Raw genomic sequence first — 19,766 nt, forward strand, 5'->3', positions numbered from 1 at the left:
CGGTAAATGACATGGCTTCACTACTGTTCTGGATTTATGGTCACATACTATATTACATGTCCCATAGATACTCTGTAACCTACAGTAACACATCGGCTACTTTGTATCCCGGTAAATGACATGGCTTCACTACTGTTCTGGATTTATGGTCACATACTATATTACATGTCCCATAGATACTCTGTAACCTAGAGTAACACATTGGCTACTTTGTATCCCGGTAAATGACATGGCTTCACTACTGTTCTGGATTTATGGTCACATACTATATTACACTGCTCCTGCAGCCGCTTATCTCAGGTCCCAGGTCTGTTATCTTTCTATGTAACACTCAGCTAACCCTCAGTCCATTGTGTACAAGCATCTGCATATTATCTGATCTGCTCCAGTGCTGACACACTGGAGGGGAAAACACCTTTACTCCACATTGGCAGTTTGCTGATATTAAACATGGCGGGAAAAAGAAAATCTAATTTGTCACAAACAACGAGATCTATGAAGGAGCCAGAAGTCACAGAGTTCTCCTCAAGTGGAGCTGACGGGATCATCGGCGCCGACAACACGCTCATTATATGGCGTCCCAGAGAGCTGCTGAGATGCCGGAACAATCACAGGCACAGCATGAGGAACAAGATCAGCAGCAGGACAGCTGAGAGCTGCCGAAACACCGGAGCAGGGAAACCATCGACGGCAGAAATTTGCTGAATATAAGGCGGATCATCGACTCCAACAACACGCAGACGAGGTCACTGGGCAGAGCCTAGTATATATATATATATATATATATATATATATATATATATATATATATATATATATATACCTGATAACCATATATATTCCCATATACAGCAGATACTTAGGTTTTCTGGCTGCACATTACAATGATCTGTCCTTGCTGTTATAGGATTAATCTCTCCAAGCTCCGACCTGCTGGTTATTATATACAGCGGCCAATCAGAGGAGGGAGAGCAGCAGCCTTAGCCAATGGTTATCTGGGGGCGTGTCTCAGACTCCCGGCAGACACTGAGCTATACTGGAGTCACAGACAGCGGCTCTACTAAGCGAACAATGAGTGATCAGGGAACCCTCCCCTGTAGGCGCCGTCTTATAGATCAGGTCTGAGCTCTGACAGTGACCGGTCTGCCAAGTCCATAATAATGGTCAGTACAAGTCCAGGATCTGGTTCGGTGCGTTGCGAGTGTCTGTGGCTCTGTATCTGGTACCAAAGACATATAAAAGACTTCCAGAGATAGCGTATGACATCACCTATACTGCACGCACCGTATGACATCACCTATACTGCACGCACCGTATGACATCACCTATACTGCACGCACCGTATAACATCACCTATACTGCACGCACCGTATGGCATCACCTATACTGCACGCACCGTATGACATCACCTATACTGCACGCCCCGTATGACATCACCTATACTGCACGCACCGTATGACATCACCTATACTGCACGCACCGTATGACATCACCTATACTGCACGCACCGTATGACATCACCTATACTGCACGCACCGTATGACATCACCTATACTGCACGCACCGTATGGCATCACCTATACTGCACGCACCGTATGACATCACCTATACTGCACGCACCGTATGGCATCACCTATACTGCACGCACCGTATGACATCACTATATTGCACGCACCGTATGACATCACATATACTGCACGCACCGTATGACATCACTATATTGCACGCACCGTATGACATCACTATATTGCACGCACCGTATGATATCACCTATACTGCACGCACCGTATGACATCACCTATACTGCACGCACCGTATGACATCACCTATACTGCACGCACCGTATGACATCACCTATACTGCACGCACCGTATGACATCACCTATACTGCACGCACCGTATGACAACACCTATACTGCACGCACCGTATGACATCACCTATACTGCACGCACCGTATGACATCACCTATACTGCACGCACCGTATGACATCACCTATACTGCACGCACCATATGACGTCACCTATACTGCACGCACCGTATGACATCACCTATACTGCACGCACCGTATGACATCACCTATACTGCACGCACCGTATGACATCACCTATACTGCACGCACCGTATGGCATCACCTATACTGCACGCACCGTATGACATCACCTATACTGCACGCACCGTATGACATCACCTATACTGCACGCACCGTATGACATCACCTATACTGCACGCACCGTATGACATCACCTATACTGCACGCACCGTATGACATCACCTATACTGCACGCACCGTATGACATCACCTATACTGCACGCACCGTATGACATCACCTATACTGCACGCACCGTATGACATCACCTATACTGCACGCACCGTATGACATCACCTATACTGCACGCACCGTATGACATCACCTATACTGCACGCACCGTATGACATCACCTATACTGCACGCACCGTATGACATCACCTATACTGCACGCACCGTATGACATCACCTATACTGCACGCACCGTATGACATCACCTATACTGCACGCACCGTATGACATCACCTATACTGCACGCACCGTATGACATCACCTATACTGCACGCACCGTATGACATCACCTATACTGCACGCACCGTATGACATCACCTATACTGCACGCACCGTATGACATCACCTATACTGCACGCACCGTATGACATCACCTATACTGCACGCACCGTATGACATCACCTATACTGCACGCACCGTATGACATCACCTATACTGCACGCACCGTATGACATCACCTATACTGCACGCACCGTATGACATCACCTATACTGCACGCACCGTATGACATCACCTATACTGCACGCACCGTATGACATCACCTATACTGCACGCACCGTATGACGTCACCTATACTGCACGCACCGTATGACGTCACCTATACTGCACGCACCGTATGACGTCACCTATACTGCACGCACCGTATGACATCACCTATACTGCACGCACCGTATGACATCACCTATACTGCACGCACCGTATGACATCACCTATACTGCACGCACCGTATGACATCACCTATACTGCACGCACCGTATGACGTCACCTATACTGCACGCACCGTATGACATCACCTATACTGCACGCACCGTATGACATCACCTATACTGCACGCACCATATGACATCACCTATACTGCACGCACCGTATGACATCACCTATACTGCACGCACCGTATGACATCACCTATACTGCACGCACCGTATGACATCACCTATACTGCACGCACCATATGACATCACCTATACTGCACGCACCGTATGACGTCACCTATACTGCACGCACCGTATGACGTCACCTATACTGCACGCACCGTATGACATCACCTATACTGCACGCACCATATGACATCACCTATACTGCACGCACCGTATGACATCACCTATACTGCACGCACCGTATGACGTCACCTATACTGCACGCACCGTATGACGTCACCTATACTGCACGCACCGTATGACATCACCTATACTGCACGCACCGTATGATAGGTATTATTTTTAGCCGTCTAATAATACCAGGCGCTATAAACGCTCCCATCCTATTGCTAACATGTCTTGGTTCTCTTTTTGATTTCGTCCAAGGCTCCTGACACCCCCTCCCCTCCCCCGCCCTCTCCAGACATCCCGTGGGCCACAACTTTAAAGGCTCGGAGTTGCCTTTCCAGGAAATTCCAGTTCATTAGAGCGAGCTGTGCGTGTACGCCATGGAAGGCTCGCCATGCCTGATGCCTCAGGAACACCGCACTTTTGGCCGCGCTGTGCAGATTTTTATGTGGATTCTTCGCCCCGGCCAGGAGATTCTTGTGCGCTGAAACAGACTTTAATGTAAACCAGGTGTCTGCGCGAAGGCCGAGCCCAGGAGGAAAAATGTCACCGAAGAAAGAAAACAATAATACGTCTGCTTACGGAAACGGGTAACACCTCGCACTTAAAGGAACATTCCCCGGCACGGGCCAGGCCGGAGCGGACGCACTGGTTTTGCGGTTTTGCAGGTCATGTGACGACTCTGTTGGTCGGTGTTGGAGACGACTTTCCGTGAGGTTCAGCATTCCTCGTTATTACACTCCGGGGTTTGGGATATTTGGGTTTCCACATTGTCCAGGTCTCGGATTCCTGCAGTTTGTGGGGCATCGCCAGTCATGTCAGACGCAGGGCGCCACATCTCCAGGTAGCCCCTCAGAACGCCAAAGGAGCCACATACTATAGCGCAGTACACAGCTGGCTGCCCCACCATTCAGTATAGTAGCCCACTACAAGCCAGGGCTGCCCCACCATTCAGTATAGTAGCCCACTACAAGCCAGGGCTGCCCCACCATTCAGTATAGTAGCCCACTACAAGCCAGGGCTGCCCCACCATTCAGTATAGTAGCCCATACAGGCCAGGGCCGCCCCACCATTCAGTATAGTAGCCCATACAAGCCAGGGCTGCCCCACCATTCAGTATAGTAGCCCACTACAGGCCAGGGCTGCCCCACCATTCAGTATAGTAGCCCACTACAAGCCAGGGCTGCCCCACCATTCAGTATAGTAGCCCACTACAAGCCAGGGCTGCCCCACCATTCAGTATAGTAGCCCACTACAAGCCAGGGCTGCCCCACCATTCAGTATAGTAGCCCATTACAAGCCAGGGCTGCCCCACCATTCAGTATAGTAGCCCATTACAGGCCAGGGCTGCCCCACCATTCAGTATAGTAGCCCACTACAAGCCAGGGCTGCCCCACCATTCAGTATAGTAGCCCACTACAAGCCAGGGCTGCCCCACCATTCAGTATAGTAGCCCATTACAAGCCAGGGCTGCCCCACCATTCAGTATAGTAGCCCATTACAGGCCAGGGCTGCCCCACCATTCAGTATAGTAGCCCATTACAGGCCAGGGCTGCCCCACCATTCAGTATAGTAGCCCATTACAGGCCAGGGCTGCCCCACCATTCAGTATAGTAGCCCACTACAAGCCAGGGCCGCCCCACCATTCAGTATAGTAGCCCATTACAGGCCAGGGCTGCCCCACCATTCAGTATAGTAGCCCATACAAGCCAGGGCTGCCCCACCATTCAGTATAGTAGCCCACTACAAGCCAGGGCTGCCCCACCATTCAGTATAGTAGCCCATACAGGCCAGGGCTGCCCCACCATTCAGTATAGTAGCCCACTACAAGCCAGGGCTGCCCCACCATTCAGTATAGTAGCCCACTACAAGCCAGGGCTGCCCCACCATTCAGTATAGTAGCCCATTACAGGCCAGGGCTGCCCCACCATTCAGTATAGTAGCCCATACAAGCCAGGGCTGCCCCACCATTCAGTATAGTAGCCCACTACAAGCCAGGGCTGCCCCACCATTCAGTATAGTAGCCCACTACAAGCCAGGGCTGCCCCACCATTCAGTATAGTAGCCCACTACAAGCCAGGGCTGCCCCACCATTCAGTATAGTAGCCCACTACAAGCCAGGGCTGCCCCACCATTCAGTATAGTAGCCCACTACAAGCCAGGGCTGCCCCACCATTCAGTATAGTAGCCCACTACAAGCCAGGGCTGCCCCACCATTCAGTATAGTAGCCCACTACAAGCCAGGGCTGCCCCACCATTCAGTATAGTAGCCCACTACAAGCCAGGGCTGCCCCACCATTCAGTATAGTAGCCCATTAAAGGCCAGGGCTGCCCCACCATTCAGTATAGTAGCCCACTACAAGCCAGGGCTGCCCCACCATTCAGTATAGTAGCCCACTACAAGCCAGGGCTGCCCCACCATTCAGTATAGTAGCCCATACAGGCCAGGGCTGCCCCACCATTCAGTATAGTAGCCCACTACAAGCCAGGGCTGCCCCACCATTCAGTATAGTAGCCCACTACAAGCCAGGGCTGCCCCACCATTCAGTATAGTAGCCCATACAAGCCAGGGCTGCCCCACCATTCAGTATAGTAGCCCACTACAAGCCAGGGCTGCCCCACCATTCAGTATAGTAGCCCACTACAAGCCAGGGCTGCCCCACCATTCAGTATAGTAGCCCACTACAAGCCAGGGCTGCCCCACCATTCAGTATAGTAGCCCACTACAAGCCAGGGCTGCCCCACCATTCAGTATAGTAGCCCACTACAAGCCAGGGCTGCCCCACCATTCAGTATAGTAGCCCATTACAGGCCAGGGCCGCCCCACCATTCAGTATAGTAGCCCATACAAGCCAGGGCTGCCCCACCATTCAGTATAGTAGCCCACTACAAGCCAGGGCTGCCCCACCATTCAGTATAGTAGCCCACTACAAGCCAGGGCTGCCCCAGCATTCAGTATAGTAGCCCACTACAAGCCAGGGCTGCCCCACCATTCAGTATAGCAGCCCATACAGGCCAGGGCCGCCCCACCATTCAGTATAGTAGCCCACTACAAGCCAGGGCTGCCCCACCATTCAGTATAGTAGCCCACTAGCTCCACCATTCAGTATAGTAGACCATACAAGCCAGGGCTGCTCCACTATTCTGTATAGTAGCCCATACAAGCCAGGGCTGCTCCACCATTCAGTATAGTAGCCCACTAGCCCCACCATTCAGTATAGTAGCCCATACAAGCCAGGGCTGCTCCACCATTCAGTATAGTAGCCCACTAGCCCCAGTATTCAGTATAGTAGCCAACTACAAGCCAGGGCTGCCCCGGCAATCATTCCGGGGGGTATTATTAGTGTGTAGGTGCCCTATTACTGTGGGGTATTATGGGGGCAGCTGTATAAGGGCATTACTACTACTATCACTGTGGAGGGGCAGGAGGGGGCAGCCATTACTTTTGGTACCAGTGACCATTATTTGGGCCGCAGAGATGAATGTGACTCTATGACAAGGTGTGTACAAGAAGCCATAAAACATTCATCACCACTCCCCCGACCTTCCTCTTCTTTCTTCCTTCATCTTCTCCTTTGATCTTATTTTGTCTCATATTACAATTAAAATTGAGAAATATTCTGTGAATGTTGTGGGAGCTCGGCCATGTCCCCTCCTCCTCCTCCTCCTCCTCCTCAATATCCCGAGGCTCATTCACACAGCGAGGTTCACCAGCTGTATACTACCTTGTATACTTGTATTACTGGCCTGCACACGTCGCCATAGATAATTCACACGACCGTGGACGCACCGGATGACTAGACTGGTTTGCCATAAGGCTACTCCAGACAGCATTGTCTAACTGGTCCCCTAATATTCACCCTTAAACACCCCAGCAGGTCAAGAGACGCCCATCTATGGGTGAGACGTGGTAAAAGATCAACCTGAGGTCAAGGTAGGCAAAGTACGAGGAATACGGTACATAGACACTTGGTCCAGCACAAGGCACAGAATCAATGTGGTAACCAGGCAGAAGTCAGGACAGGCAAAACAGTATCAGAGTCAGGAACCAGGCAGAAGTCAGGACAGGCAAAACAGTATCAGAGTCAGGAACCAGGCAGAAGTCAGGACAAGCGAAACAGTATCAGAGTCAGGGAACCAGGCAGAAGTCAGGACAGGCGAAACAGTATCAGAGTCAGGGAACCAGGCAGAAGTCAGGACAGGTGAAACAGTATCAGAGTCAGGGAACCAGGCAGAAGTCAGGACAGGTGAAACAGTATCAGAGTCAGGGAACCAGTCAGAAGTCAGGACCGGTGAAACAGTATCAGAGTCAGGGAACCAGGCAGAAGTCAGGACAGGTGAAACAGTATCAGAGTCAGGTAACCAGTCAGAAGTCAGGACAGGTGAAACAGTATCAGAGTCAGGGAACCAGTCAGAAGTCAGGACAGGTGAAACAGTATCAGAGTCAGGGAACCAGGCAGAAGTCAGGACAGGCGAAACAGTATCAGTCAGGTAACCAGTCAGAAGTCAGGACAGGTGAAACAGTATCAGAGTCAGGGAACCAGGCAGAAGTCAGGACAGGTGAAACAGTATCAGAGTCAGGAACCAGGCAGAAGTCAGGACAAGCGAAACAGTATCAGAGTCAGGAACCAGGCAGAAGTCAGGACAAGTGAAACAGTATCAGAGTCAGGAACCAGGCAGAAGTCAGGACAAGCGAAACAGTATCAGAGTCAGGAACCAGGCAGAAGTCAGGACAAGTGAAACAGTATCAGAGTCAGGAACCAGGCAGAAGTCAGGACAAGCGAAACAGTATCAGAGTCAGGGAACCAGGCAGAAGTCAGGACAGGTGAAACAGTATCAGAGTCAGGGAACCAGGCAGAAGTCAGGACAGGTGAAACAGTATTAGAGTCAGGGAACCAGGCAGAAGTCAGGACAGGTGAAACAGTATCAGAGTCAGGGAACCAGGCAGAAGTCAGGACAGGTGAAACAGTATCAGAGTCAGGTAACCAGGCAGAAGTCAGGACAAACGAAACAGTACAGAGTCAGGGAACCAGGCAGAAGTCAGGACAGGTGAAACAGTATCAGAGTCAGGAACCAGGCAGAAGTCAGGACAAGCGAAACAGTATCAGAGTCAGGAACAGGCAGAAGTCAGGACAGGTGAAACAGTATCAGAGTCAGGAACCAGGCAGAAGTCAGGACAAGCGAAACAGTATCAGAGTCAGGAACCAGGCAGAAGTCAGGACAGGTGAAACAGTATCAGAGTCAGGGAACCAGGCAGAAGTCAGGACAGGTGAAACAGTATCAGAGTCAGGGAACCAGGCAGAAGTCAGGACAGGTGAAACAGTATCAGAGTCAGGGAACCAGGCAGAAGTCAGGACAGGTGAAACAGTATCAGAGTCAGGGAACCAGGCAGAAGTCAGGACAGGTGAAACAGTATCAGAGTCAGGGAACCAGGCAGAAGTCAGGACAGGTGAAACAGTATCAGAGTCAGGTAACCAGGCAGAAGTCAGGACAGGTGAAACAGTATCAGAGTCAGGGAACCAGGCAGAAGTCAGGACAGGTGAAACAGTATCAGAGTCAGGAACCAGGCAGAAGTCAGGACAGGCGAAACAGTATCAGAGTCAGGGAACCAGGCAGAAGTCAGGACAGGTGAAACAGTATCAGAGTCAGGGAACCAGGCAGAAGTCAGGACAGGTGAAACAGTATCAGAGTCAGGGAACCAGTCAGAAGTCAGGACAGGTGAAACAGTATCAGAGTCAGGGAACCAGTCAGAAGTCAGGACAGGTGAAACAGTATCAGAGTCAGGGAACCAGGCAGAAGTCAGGACAGGCGAAACAGTATCAGAGTCAGGTAACCAGTCAGAAGTCAGGACAGGTGAAACAGTATCAGAGTCAGGGAACCAGGCAGAAGTCAGGACAGGCGAAACAGTATCAGAGTCAGGGAACCAGGCAGAAGTCAGGACAAGCGAAACAGTATCAGAGTCAGGAACCAGGCAGAAGTCAGGACAGGTGAAACAGTATCAGAGTCAGGGAACCAGTCAGAAGTCAGGACAGGTGAAACAGTATCAGAGTCAGGGAACCAGTCAGAAGTCAGGACAGGTGAAACAGTATCAGAGTCAGGGAACCAGGCAGAAGTCAGGACAGGCGAAACAGTATCAGAGTCAGGTAACCAGTCAGAAGTCAGGACAGGTGAAACAGTATCAGAGTCAGGGAACCAGGCAGAAGTCAGGACAGGCGAAACAGTATCAGAGTCAGGAACCAGGCAGAAGTCAGGACAGGCGAAACAGTATCAGAGTCAGGGAACCAGGCAGAAGTCAGGACAGGTGAAACAGTATCAGAGTCAGGAACCAGGCAGAAGTCAGGACAGGCAAAACAGTATCAGAGTCAGGAACCAGGCAGAAGTCAGGACAAGCGAAACAGTATCAGAGTCAGGGAACCAGGCAGAAGTCAGGACAAGCGAAACAGTATCAGAGTCAGGAACCAGGCAGAAGTCAGGACAAGCGAAACAGTATCAGAGTCAGGGAACCAGGCAGAAGTCAGGACAAGCGAAACAGTATCAGAGTCAGGAACCAGGCAGAAGTCAGGACAGGCGAAACAGTATCAGAGTCAGGAACCAGGCAGAAGTCAGGACAGACGAAACAGTATCAGAGTCAGGGAACCAGGCAGAAGTCAGGACAGGTGAAACAGTATCAGAGTCAGGTAACCAGTCAGAAGTCAGGACAGGTGAAACAGTATCAGAGTCAGGGAACCAGGCAGAAGTCAGGACAGGTGAAACAGTATCAGAGTCAGGGAACCAGGCAGAAGTCAGGACCGGTGAAACAGTATCAGAGTCAGGGAACCAGGCAGAAGTCAGGACAGGTGAAACAGTATCAGAGTCAGGGAACCAGGCAGAAGTCAGGACCGGTGAAACAGTATCAGAGTCAGGGAACCAGGCAGAAGTCAGGACAGGTGAAACAGTATCAGAGTCAGGTAACCAGTCAGAAGTCAGGACAGGTGAAACAGTATCAGAGTCAGGGAACCAGTCAGAAGTCAGGACAGGTGAAACAGTATCAGAGTCAGGGAACCAGGCAGAAGTCAGGACAGGCGAAACAGTATCAGAGTCAGGTAACCAGTCAGAAGTCAGGACAGGTGAAACAGTATCAGAGTCAGGGAACCAGGCAGAAGTCAGGACAGGCGAAACAGTATCAGAGTCAGGGAACCAGGCAGAAGTCAGGACAAGCGAAACAGTATCAGAGTCAGGAACCAGGCAGAAGTCAGGACAGGTGAAACAGTATCAGAGTCAGGGAACCAGTCAGAAGTCAGGACAGGTGAAACAGTATCAGAGCCAGGGAACCAGTCAGAAGTCAGGACAGGTGAAACAGTATCAGAGTCAGGGAACCAGGCAGAAGTCAGGACAGGCGAAACAGTATCAGAGTCAGGTAACCAGTCAGAAGTCAGGACACGTGAAACAGTATCAGAGTCAGGGAACCAGGCAGAAGTCAGGACAGGTGAAACAGTATCAGAGTCAGGAACCAGGCAGAAGTCAGGACAGGCGAAACAGTATCAGAGTCAGGGAACCAGGCAGAAGTCAGGACAGGTGAAACAGTATCAGAGTCAGGAACCAGGCAGAAGTCAGGACAGGCAAAACAGTATCAGAGTCAGGAACCAGGCAGAAGTCAGGACAAGCGAAACAGTATCAGAGTCAGGGAACCAGGCAGAAGTCAGGACAAGCGAAACAGTATCAGAGTCAGGAACCAGGCAGAAGTCAGGACAAGCGAAACAGTATCAGAGTCAGGGAACCAGGCAGAAGTCAGGACAAGCGAAACAGTATCAGAGTCAGGAACCAGGCAGAAGTCAGGACAGGCGAAACAGTATCAGAGTCAGGAACCAGGCAGAAGTCAGGACAAGCGAAACAGTATCAGAGTCAGGAACCAGGCAGAAGTCAGGACAAGCGAAACAGTATCAGAGTCAGGGAACCAGGCAGAAGTCAGGACAAGCGAAACAGTATCAGAGTCAGGAACCAGGCAGAAGTCAGGACAGGCGAAACGGTATCAGAGTCAGGAACCAGTCAGAAGTCAGGACAGGTGAAACAGTATCAGAGTCAGGGAACCAGGCAGAAGTCAGGACAGGTGAAACAGTATCAGAGTCAGGGAACCAGGCAGAAGTCAGGACCGGTGAAACAGTATCAGAGTCAGGGAACCAGGCAGAAGTCAGGACAGGTGAAACAGTATCAGAGTCAGGGAACCAGGCAGAAGTCAGGACCGGTGAAACAGTATCAGAGTCAGGGAACCAGGCAGAAGTCAGGACAGGTGAAACAGTATCAGAGTCAGGTAACCAGTCAGAAGTCAGGACAGGTGAAACAGTATCAGAGTCAGGGAACCAGTCAGAAGTCAGGACAGGTGAAACAGTATCAGAGTCAGGGAACCAGGCAGAAGTCAGGACAGGCGAAACAGTATCAGAGTCAGGGAACCAGGCAGAAGTCAGGACAAGCGAAACAGTATCAGAGTCAGGAACCAGGCAGAAGTCAGGACAGGTGAAACAGTATCAGAGTCAGGGAACCAGTCAGAAGTCAGGACAGGTGAAACAGTATCAGAGCCAGGGAACCAGTCAGAAGTCAGGACAGGTGAAACAGTATCAGAGTCAGGGAACCAGGCAGAAGTCAGGACAGGCGAAACAGTATCAGAGTCAGGTAACCAGTCAGAAGTCAGGACACGTGAAACAGTATCAGAGTCAGGGAACCAGGCAGAAGTCAGGACAGGCGAAACAGTATCAGAGTCAGGAACCAGGCAGAAGTCAGGACAGGCGAAACAGTATCAGAGTCAGGGAACCAGGCAGAAGTCAGGACAGGTGAAACAGTATCAGAGTCAGGAACCAGGCAGAAGTCAGGACAGGCAAAACAGTATCAGAGTCAGGAACCAGGCAGAAGTCAGGACAAGCGAAACAGTATCAGAGTCAGGGAACCAGGCAGAAGTCAGGACAAGCGAAACAGTATCAGAGTCAGGAACCAGGCAGAAGTCAGGACAAGCGAAACAGTATCAGAGTCAGGGAACCAGGCAGAAGTCAGGACAAGCGAAACAGTATCAGAGTCAGGAACCAGGCAGAAGTCAGGACAGGCGAAACAGTATCAGAGTCAGGAACCAGGCAGAAGTCAGGACAGACGAAACAGTATCAGAGTCAGGGAACCAGGCAGAAGTCAGGACAGGTGAAACAGTATCAGAGTCAGGTAACCAGTCAGAAGTCAGGACAGGTGAAACAGTATCAGAGTCAGGGAACCAGGCAGAATTCAGGACCGGTGAAACAGTATCAGAGTCAGGGAACCAGGCAGAAGTCAGGACAGGTGAAACAGTATCAGAGTCAGGGAACCAGGCAGAAGTCAGGAACGGTGAAACAGTATCAGAGTCAGGGAACCAGGCAGAAGTCAGGACAGGTGAAACAGTATCAGAGTCAGGGAACCAGGCAGAAGTCAGGACAAGCGAAACAGTATCAGAGTCAGGTAACCAGGCAGAAGTCAAGACAAACGAAACAGTATCAGAGTCAGGGAACCAGGCAGAAGTCAGGACAGGTGAAACAGTATCAGAGTCAGGAACCAGGCAGAAGTCAGGACAAGCGAAACAGTATCAGAGTCAGAGAACCAGGCAGAAGTCAGGACAGGCGAAACAGTATCAGAGTCAGGGAACCAGGCAGAAGTCAGGACAGGTGAAACAGTATCAGAGTCAGGAACCAGGCAGAAGTCAGGACAAGCGAAACAGTATCAGAGTCAGGTAACCAGGCAGAAGTCAGGACAAGCGAAACAGTATCAGAGTCAGGGAACCAGGCAGAAGTCAGGACAGGCGAAACAGTATCAGAGTCAGGTAACCAGGCAGAAGTCAGGACAAACGAAACAGTACAGAGTCAGGGAACCAGGCAGAAGTCAGGACAGGTGAAACAGTATCAGAGTCAGGAACCAGGCAGAAGTCAGGACAAGCGAAACAGTATCAGAGTCAGGAACCAGGCAGAAGTCAGGACAAGTGAAACAGTATCAGAGTCAGGAACCAGGCAGAAGTCAGGACAAGCGAAACAGTATCAGAGTCAGGAACCAGGCAGAAGTCAGGACAGGTGAAACAGTATCAGAGTCAGGGAACCAGGCAGAAGTCAGGACAGGTGAAACAGTATTAGAGTCAGGGAACCAGGCAGAAGTCAGGACAGGTGAAACAGTATCAGAGTCAGGGAACCAGGCAGAAGTCAGGACAGGTGAAACAGTATCAGAGTCAGGAACCAGGCAGAAGTCAGGACAAGCGAAACAGTATCAGAGTCAGGAACAGGCAGAAGTCAGGACAGGTGAAACAGTATCAGAGTCAGGAACCAGGCAGAAGTCAGGACAAGCGAAACAGTATCAGAGTCAGGAACCAGGCAGAAGTCAGGACAGGTGAAACAGTATCAGAGTCAGGGAACCAGGCAGAAGTCAGGACAGGTGAAACAGTATCAGAGTCAGGGAACCAGGCAGAAGTCAGGACAGGTGAAACAGTATCAGAGTCAGGGAACCAGGCAGAAGTCAGGACAGGTGAAACAGTATCAGAGTCAGGGAACCAGGCAGAAGTCAGGACAGGTGAAACAGTATCAGAGTCAGGTAACCAGGCAGAAGTCAGGACAGGTGAAACAGTATCAGAGTCAGGGAACCAGGCAGAAGTCAGGACAGGTGAAACAGTATCAGAGTCAGGGAACCAGTCAGAAGTCAGGACAGGCGAAACAGTATCAGAGTCAGGTAACCAGGCAGAAGTCAGGACAGGTGAAACAGTATCAGAGTCAGGGAACCAGGCAGAAGTCAGGACAGGTGAAACAGTATCAGAGTCAGGGAACAAGGCAGAAGTTAATGCCGGCAAAGCAGTATCAGAGTCAGGGATCCAGGAAGAAGTCATGGCCGGAGAAATCAATTATACTATTGATGGCTCAGCCCCAGGACTGACACTGACCAGCAGAATGATGGGACTGTCCATATATGAGTGCGGCTCGTCATGCAGCGCAGTCACTTTAAGGGGGTGTCCAACTTGTGAGTGACCTCAGCAATGACGCACTGTTGGAGGCCACTGATTGGTCACAAATAGATGTCCATATTATAGTCTATTATACTGTATTATAGTGTATTAAGGCTGCGTTCACACGATGTAACGTGCAGCGTGATGTGGCACGTATACGGCATGTGAGAGTTTGCGCGCCGTAAAAGCTCCCATTGATTTCAATGGGAGTTCGGATCGTATACGCCGCGTTATTTTGCGGCCATATCAGCTGATCGGTGTAGGGCTCGGGTGTCGGACCCCGATGACCTGTGTTTATCTTCAGGTCCTAGATAACTCCTTTAAGAGCCTGAGACACTGAAGATTCTGTAAAACTTTAATGCAGAGAACAGAACCGACCCCCGGACCTACCTAAGAGGTATCATTGGGGGTATCAGGGTGACTCGTATAGGTGACGTCGTCCATACAGTGGCTTCTCTTAGTACCGGCCATATGATCCTAGTCACATATGGACAGGTGTATACACAGCCTACAATAAGTGTATACGTCTACAGGGCTCAGTGTTACCGACACAACTCGCACAATCTCTACAAGCGATCACAAGTCCTCTAGTGACAAAAAAGTGAAAAGTTTAAGAAAATCTTACAAAAGACGAATTAATAAGGAAACTACTAAACCCCCCTGTGATTGTCAGACGTCTGTGAGACCAAAGCTCCTCTGAAAATACAAGGCCCGACTCAGAGGTCACTACAGATCTCAGGATACAGAGACACAAAGACAAGAGAGTGAGAACACACAGAAACCGCAAGAGATCTGAGAGTGCTGAAATCGCAACGATCCACCGAATAAAGGAGCAGAAGCTGGACACCGTATAACACCGCAGCGCATATCACACGCAACGTCCTGACAACAAACGGAAACCAATAAACTAGAAGCTGCAAGAGATCTGAGAGTGCTGAAATCGCAACAATCCACCGAATAAAGGAGCAGAAGCTGGACACCGTATAACACCGCAGCGCATATCACACGCAACGTCCTGACGACAAACGGAAACCAATAAAATAGAAGCTGCAAGAGATCTGAGAGAGCTGAAATCGCAACAATCCACCGAATAAAGGAGCAGAAGCTGGACACAGTATAACACCGCAGAACGTAATACACGCAACGTCACATGTCCATTATGGAGGGGTCACAGAGGCCAATCACTTGGGAGATGATTTCTCTGCAGGTCAAGGAGAGAAGGGCAGAACAATCCCTTTAAGGCCGGTGTTTAGTGAGCGCCATATTGTGCCTTGCCCTATGACTGGGTCCGGCCCTGACCCCTGACCCCCTGGCCTAGACGCTGTATCAGAGGAATCTTCTCCTTTATGACAATCCCTTTAATATCTAATACTAGTCTGCACACCATTACTGGAGCAGGACTATTATGGGGGGGGGGGGGGGCAGCACTTACCCCGCCATCACTATGAAGAAATCCAGGCGGTTCCAGGTGTCTCCCAGATAACATTTCTGCCCAAATATTCCCAGAGCAAACATCTTTATAATCATCTCCACCGCGAAAAAGGCAAAAATAAAGTCATCAAATCCCTGAAAGAGAGAAAGTCATTACAGAAGAGAACAATCCGGGAGGGGGAGGGGGGTCCGAATATACAAAGTCCTGGATACAAATATATATACACATATATACTGTCTATATAACTATATACTCATATATATACTGCCTATATAAGGAGGAAAGAACAACGATCGAGCGGTGGAGGGGCGAATCTGAAAATAGACACATTCCTGTATATACTGCCTATATAACAATACACATATATATGGCACCTGATTATATATACACACACTCATACACTGTCTATATACATATACGTATATATATATATATATATATATATATATATATATATATATATATATAGTGCGCTTTGTTCTGTGAGGTCACTGATGTTCCTGATGAGATGGTTTTGGACCTATAGGTTCCTATATGATACCTGGAGGCGTCTGCTGACAGAAGAGGGGGATATTGGATAAACATGTAAGATCTTTGCCCGTTCGGCGTCATCTTCCAGCCTCAGGCCGCGGCACAGGAGGCGCGTTCAGCTGTGATTTCTTTTTCTGGATTCTTCTCGCATTGTCTGAACACTGTCCTGTTCTTTCACCTTGTTACTGATTTCCCACCACGCCCATCTCCTTCACCTTCATTTCTCTCTGCTCCTCTAATAGTTAATATCCGCCTTGCTCTGTGATTGGCAGCCAGCCGTCCTATCAGGTTCAGGCGACTTCTTCCTCCCTATTTATTCCTGGCTCACATTGGTGCTTGCTATTGCCTTGTGCGTGCTGGCTTTCCCTTGCTGTTTCTTCTTGTATTCTGACCCTTGACCTCTGGCTTTCCCTCTTGACGACTCTTTTGGATATTGATTATGACACTCCATCACTCGCCTGTTACTGACCCCTGGCTCGCTGACCTCCCTTTCTTGTCCTGACCACGTTTTGTGTGTCACGTATTTAGGAAGGGTTTTGTCGTCCAGTTGTCGCCTATTACCTAGGATAGGAACGGCAAGCAGGAAGGGACAGTGTGTGTGTGTGGGGGGGGGGGGTCAGACCAGGGCTCCCTGTCTCTTGTGCCCCTCCCCCCAGGGTTCATCTACAGCACTGGGGAGCTGCTGCCTAACACTCTAACAAGACAATGATGTTTCAGCACTATTACTTTATGCAAAGTCTGATGTCACGTGACCATTAAGTGAGCGATTGTTTTGTTCCATTTAGACTGACGTATAGAACAGACATTGATAGGACTTAGTTTGTGGCACTTTATTTGGGGCACTCCAGCCACGGCCACCTTGTGTTCACATTCACATTCACCCATCTCTGTGTAATTGTGGAACAGGAGACTACCCTATAGAGACAGAGGTGAGCGTGGCCTCTATAGGTGGTGTACATGATGGCGGTGGTAGAATTACACCCACCCTCGTCACCTCTGCAGGTCCTCGCGTTCCTCACTGTCACCCCCTTTAGGCTTCAGAGTATTTACTTTGGTATTTTCTGTACTTTAGAAGCTAGAAATGATTAGGAACACATGTCTAGAGATCTCCAGATTTGGGAAGGTAATAACAGACTGGCTCCATGAATAAATTATCGCTCCGCCACAAACTTAGTCATTTCAGTCACATGAAAATCTACAGACAATGTCCCTGAGAGAGAAGCTGCTTACCTGCAGAATCTTGCAACGCTGGGAGTCGCAGGCGATGTCTTCACATGGATGGAACATTCCCAGGGTGACACAGTTCAGGAGGATGACCAGCATACTGAAGCGTTCAAACCAGGTAGAGGACGCCAAAGTCAAGGAAAAATCAGCAAGCAAAGGTGACAAACTACGAGAACAGCAAGGAGAGTATCGCAACGCCACCCGGGATACAAGAGGTTGCATCTGAGACCAATGTGCGAGCGCTCGTATGATCCTGGAAGTGACTATAAAGAGGGACTCCACTATCACATAAGACTACATAGGTGTGACACGACCCCACAATCACACAAACAGCCGCCATCACCCACTGACAATAGACAAGACATGGATACACCCAGACCGCTCGCACCGACACACCGGCAGATAGGTAACAAACCTAAGCAAGTCTTTATACAGGGTCATGGAGACGTAAAGGAGAAGCTTATCACATACTAAGATACACAAAAAGGAAAAAGATCTAATAAAAACATATAAGTACAAGTAGACACTCACTATAGAGAGTGGAAGGGACTTCACACGAGCCTGACGGATAATCGGGCAGAGCCGCCGCCCCAGGTATCGGACTAAGGGGTCCTGGACATCACCATATTTCCCCCTCCTGCTTTTAGGAACCTTCCACTTGTGGCTGGGGCTTGATAATGACGTCTCAGATTCAGAAAGATATGACCTATTTTGGATGGGTGGGCACCACATATAAGTACGACGTGATGCCAAACATTCTTACAAGTCCAGGCCTCCCAAACATGAAGGGTAAACCAAACCCCCTCCGCCAGATACATAACTTGGGATAGTTGTGTGTTCCAGCGGATTGACACCAGAGACTTCTCCATATTTCTGCATATAGACGGTTATGAAACATGAATTATGTCGGAGACTCCTGTGATATTATGTATTGCCCTTACATAATTGCCCATCCGCCCCCCGACCTGCTAAATGACATTACAAACATATTAGGGCCTCGATTTGGCTTCTCTTTAGTAGTCCAATGTACGTACGGCCGGGCTGGTTTATTTATGGTCTCCGCTTTCCCTCTCCATCCTTAGAGTCCATACATGACTGGCAGCACAAGGACAACTCTACAGCCACGACACGAGAACGTCTCACAATCCATCGCTGGGTCCATCTTATATGTTATTACTTACACAGTTTAATAAAGAATATCATTAGCACAATCACCCCCCCCCCCCCCAGAGAAAACGACTTAGGCACGAAACATAGAGATGTCCCATCTGTCCTGGACTTGAGTCATTTGTGTCTTGAGAATTCCTTCTAAATGAAGATATTAATATTAATGTCACTTTAAGTTGATACAGGAAGGAGAATAAATCAGGAAAACCCTCAATATAACAAGTCCGCAAGATGGTTAGTGACACACAAAACACACAGCCGGAGATCTGTGTACACACAACGTCTCCATGATACACTGGAAGTGCTGCACAAGGCACAGGCCGGGCTCTGAGGTTTGTGAAGCTTCCCCCATGTCTACAGCTCAAGCGATGCCTCAAAATCTCACACTTTAATGCAAATTAGTAAAAAATCACGGGGACATGTAAAACCAGAAAATGTAATATCACGTGGCGGTGTATAATATAAACCCTTGAAGTCCGTGGTGCAAGAGCAGTCAGAGCCCGGCCTGTCCCTTGTGCAGCACTTACAGTGTATCACAGAGATGTTGTATGTACATAGATCTCTGGCTGTTTTGTGCATCACTAACTATCTTGCGGACTTGTTATAATGAGGGATTCTAGCCGGACTAACCATGGTAACGCCCCGATCTCACCATCAGGTTCTCTAGCCGGACTAACCATGGTAACGGCCCCGATCTCACCATCAGGTTCTCTAGCCGGACTAACCATGGTAACGGCCCCGATCTCTCCATCAGGTTCTCTAGCCGGACTAACCATGGTAACGGCCCCGATCTCACCATCAGGTTCTCTAGCCGGACTAACCATGGTAACGGCCCCGATCTCACCATCAGGTTCTCTAGCCGGACTAACCATGGTAACGGCCCCGATCTCACCATCAGGTTCTCTAGCCGGACTAACCATGGTAACGGCCCCGATCTCACCATCAGGTTCTCTAGCCGGACTAACCATGGTAACGGCCCCGATCTCACCATCAGGTTCTCTAGCCGGACTAACCATGGTAACGGCCCCGATCTCACCATCAGGTTCTCTAGCCGGACTAACCATGGTAACGGCCCCG

At 49.7% G+C, this 19,766-nt stretch overlaps 1 protein-coding gene across 1 annotated transcript in view; it reads right to left on the minus strand.

The window, feature by feature from the left end:
• LOC142187291 (voltage-dependent T-type calcium channel subunit alpha-1G-like) overlaps nt 1-17,686 on the minus strand; it is a gene marked incomplete at its 3' end in the record, with an annotated part of 83,154 nt that extends 65,468 nt beyond the window's left edge. The window contains exons 1-2 of the mRNA XM_075261516.1: nt 17,529-17,686; nt 15,768-15,901 (exon numbers count right to left, since the gene is read on the minus strand). Coding sequence (XP_075117617.1) covers nt 15,768-15,901; nt 17,529-17,621 — 227 coding nt within the window. The remainder of the gene's footprint in view (nt 1-15,767; nt 15,902-17,528) is intronic.
• Between the last annotated feature and the right edge of the window lie 2,080 nt (nt 17,687-19,766).

This window comes from Leptodactylus fuscus, unplaced genomic scaffold (genome assembly GCF_031893055.1).
Source record: "Leptodactylus fuscus isolate aLepFus1 unplaced genomic scaffold, aLepFus1.hap2 HAP2_SCAFFOLD_171, whole genome shotgun sequence".
NCBI lineage: Eukaryota > Metazoa > Chordata > Amphibia > Anura > Leptodactylidae > Leptodactylus > Leptodactylus fuscus.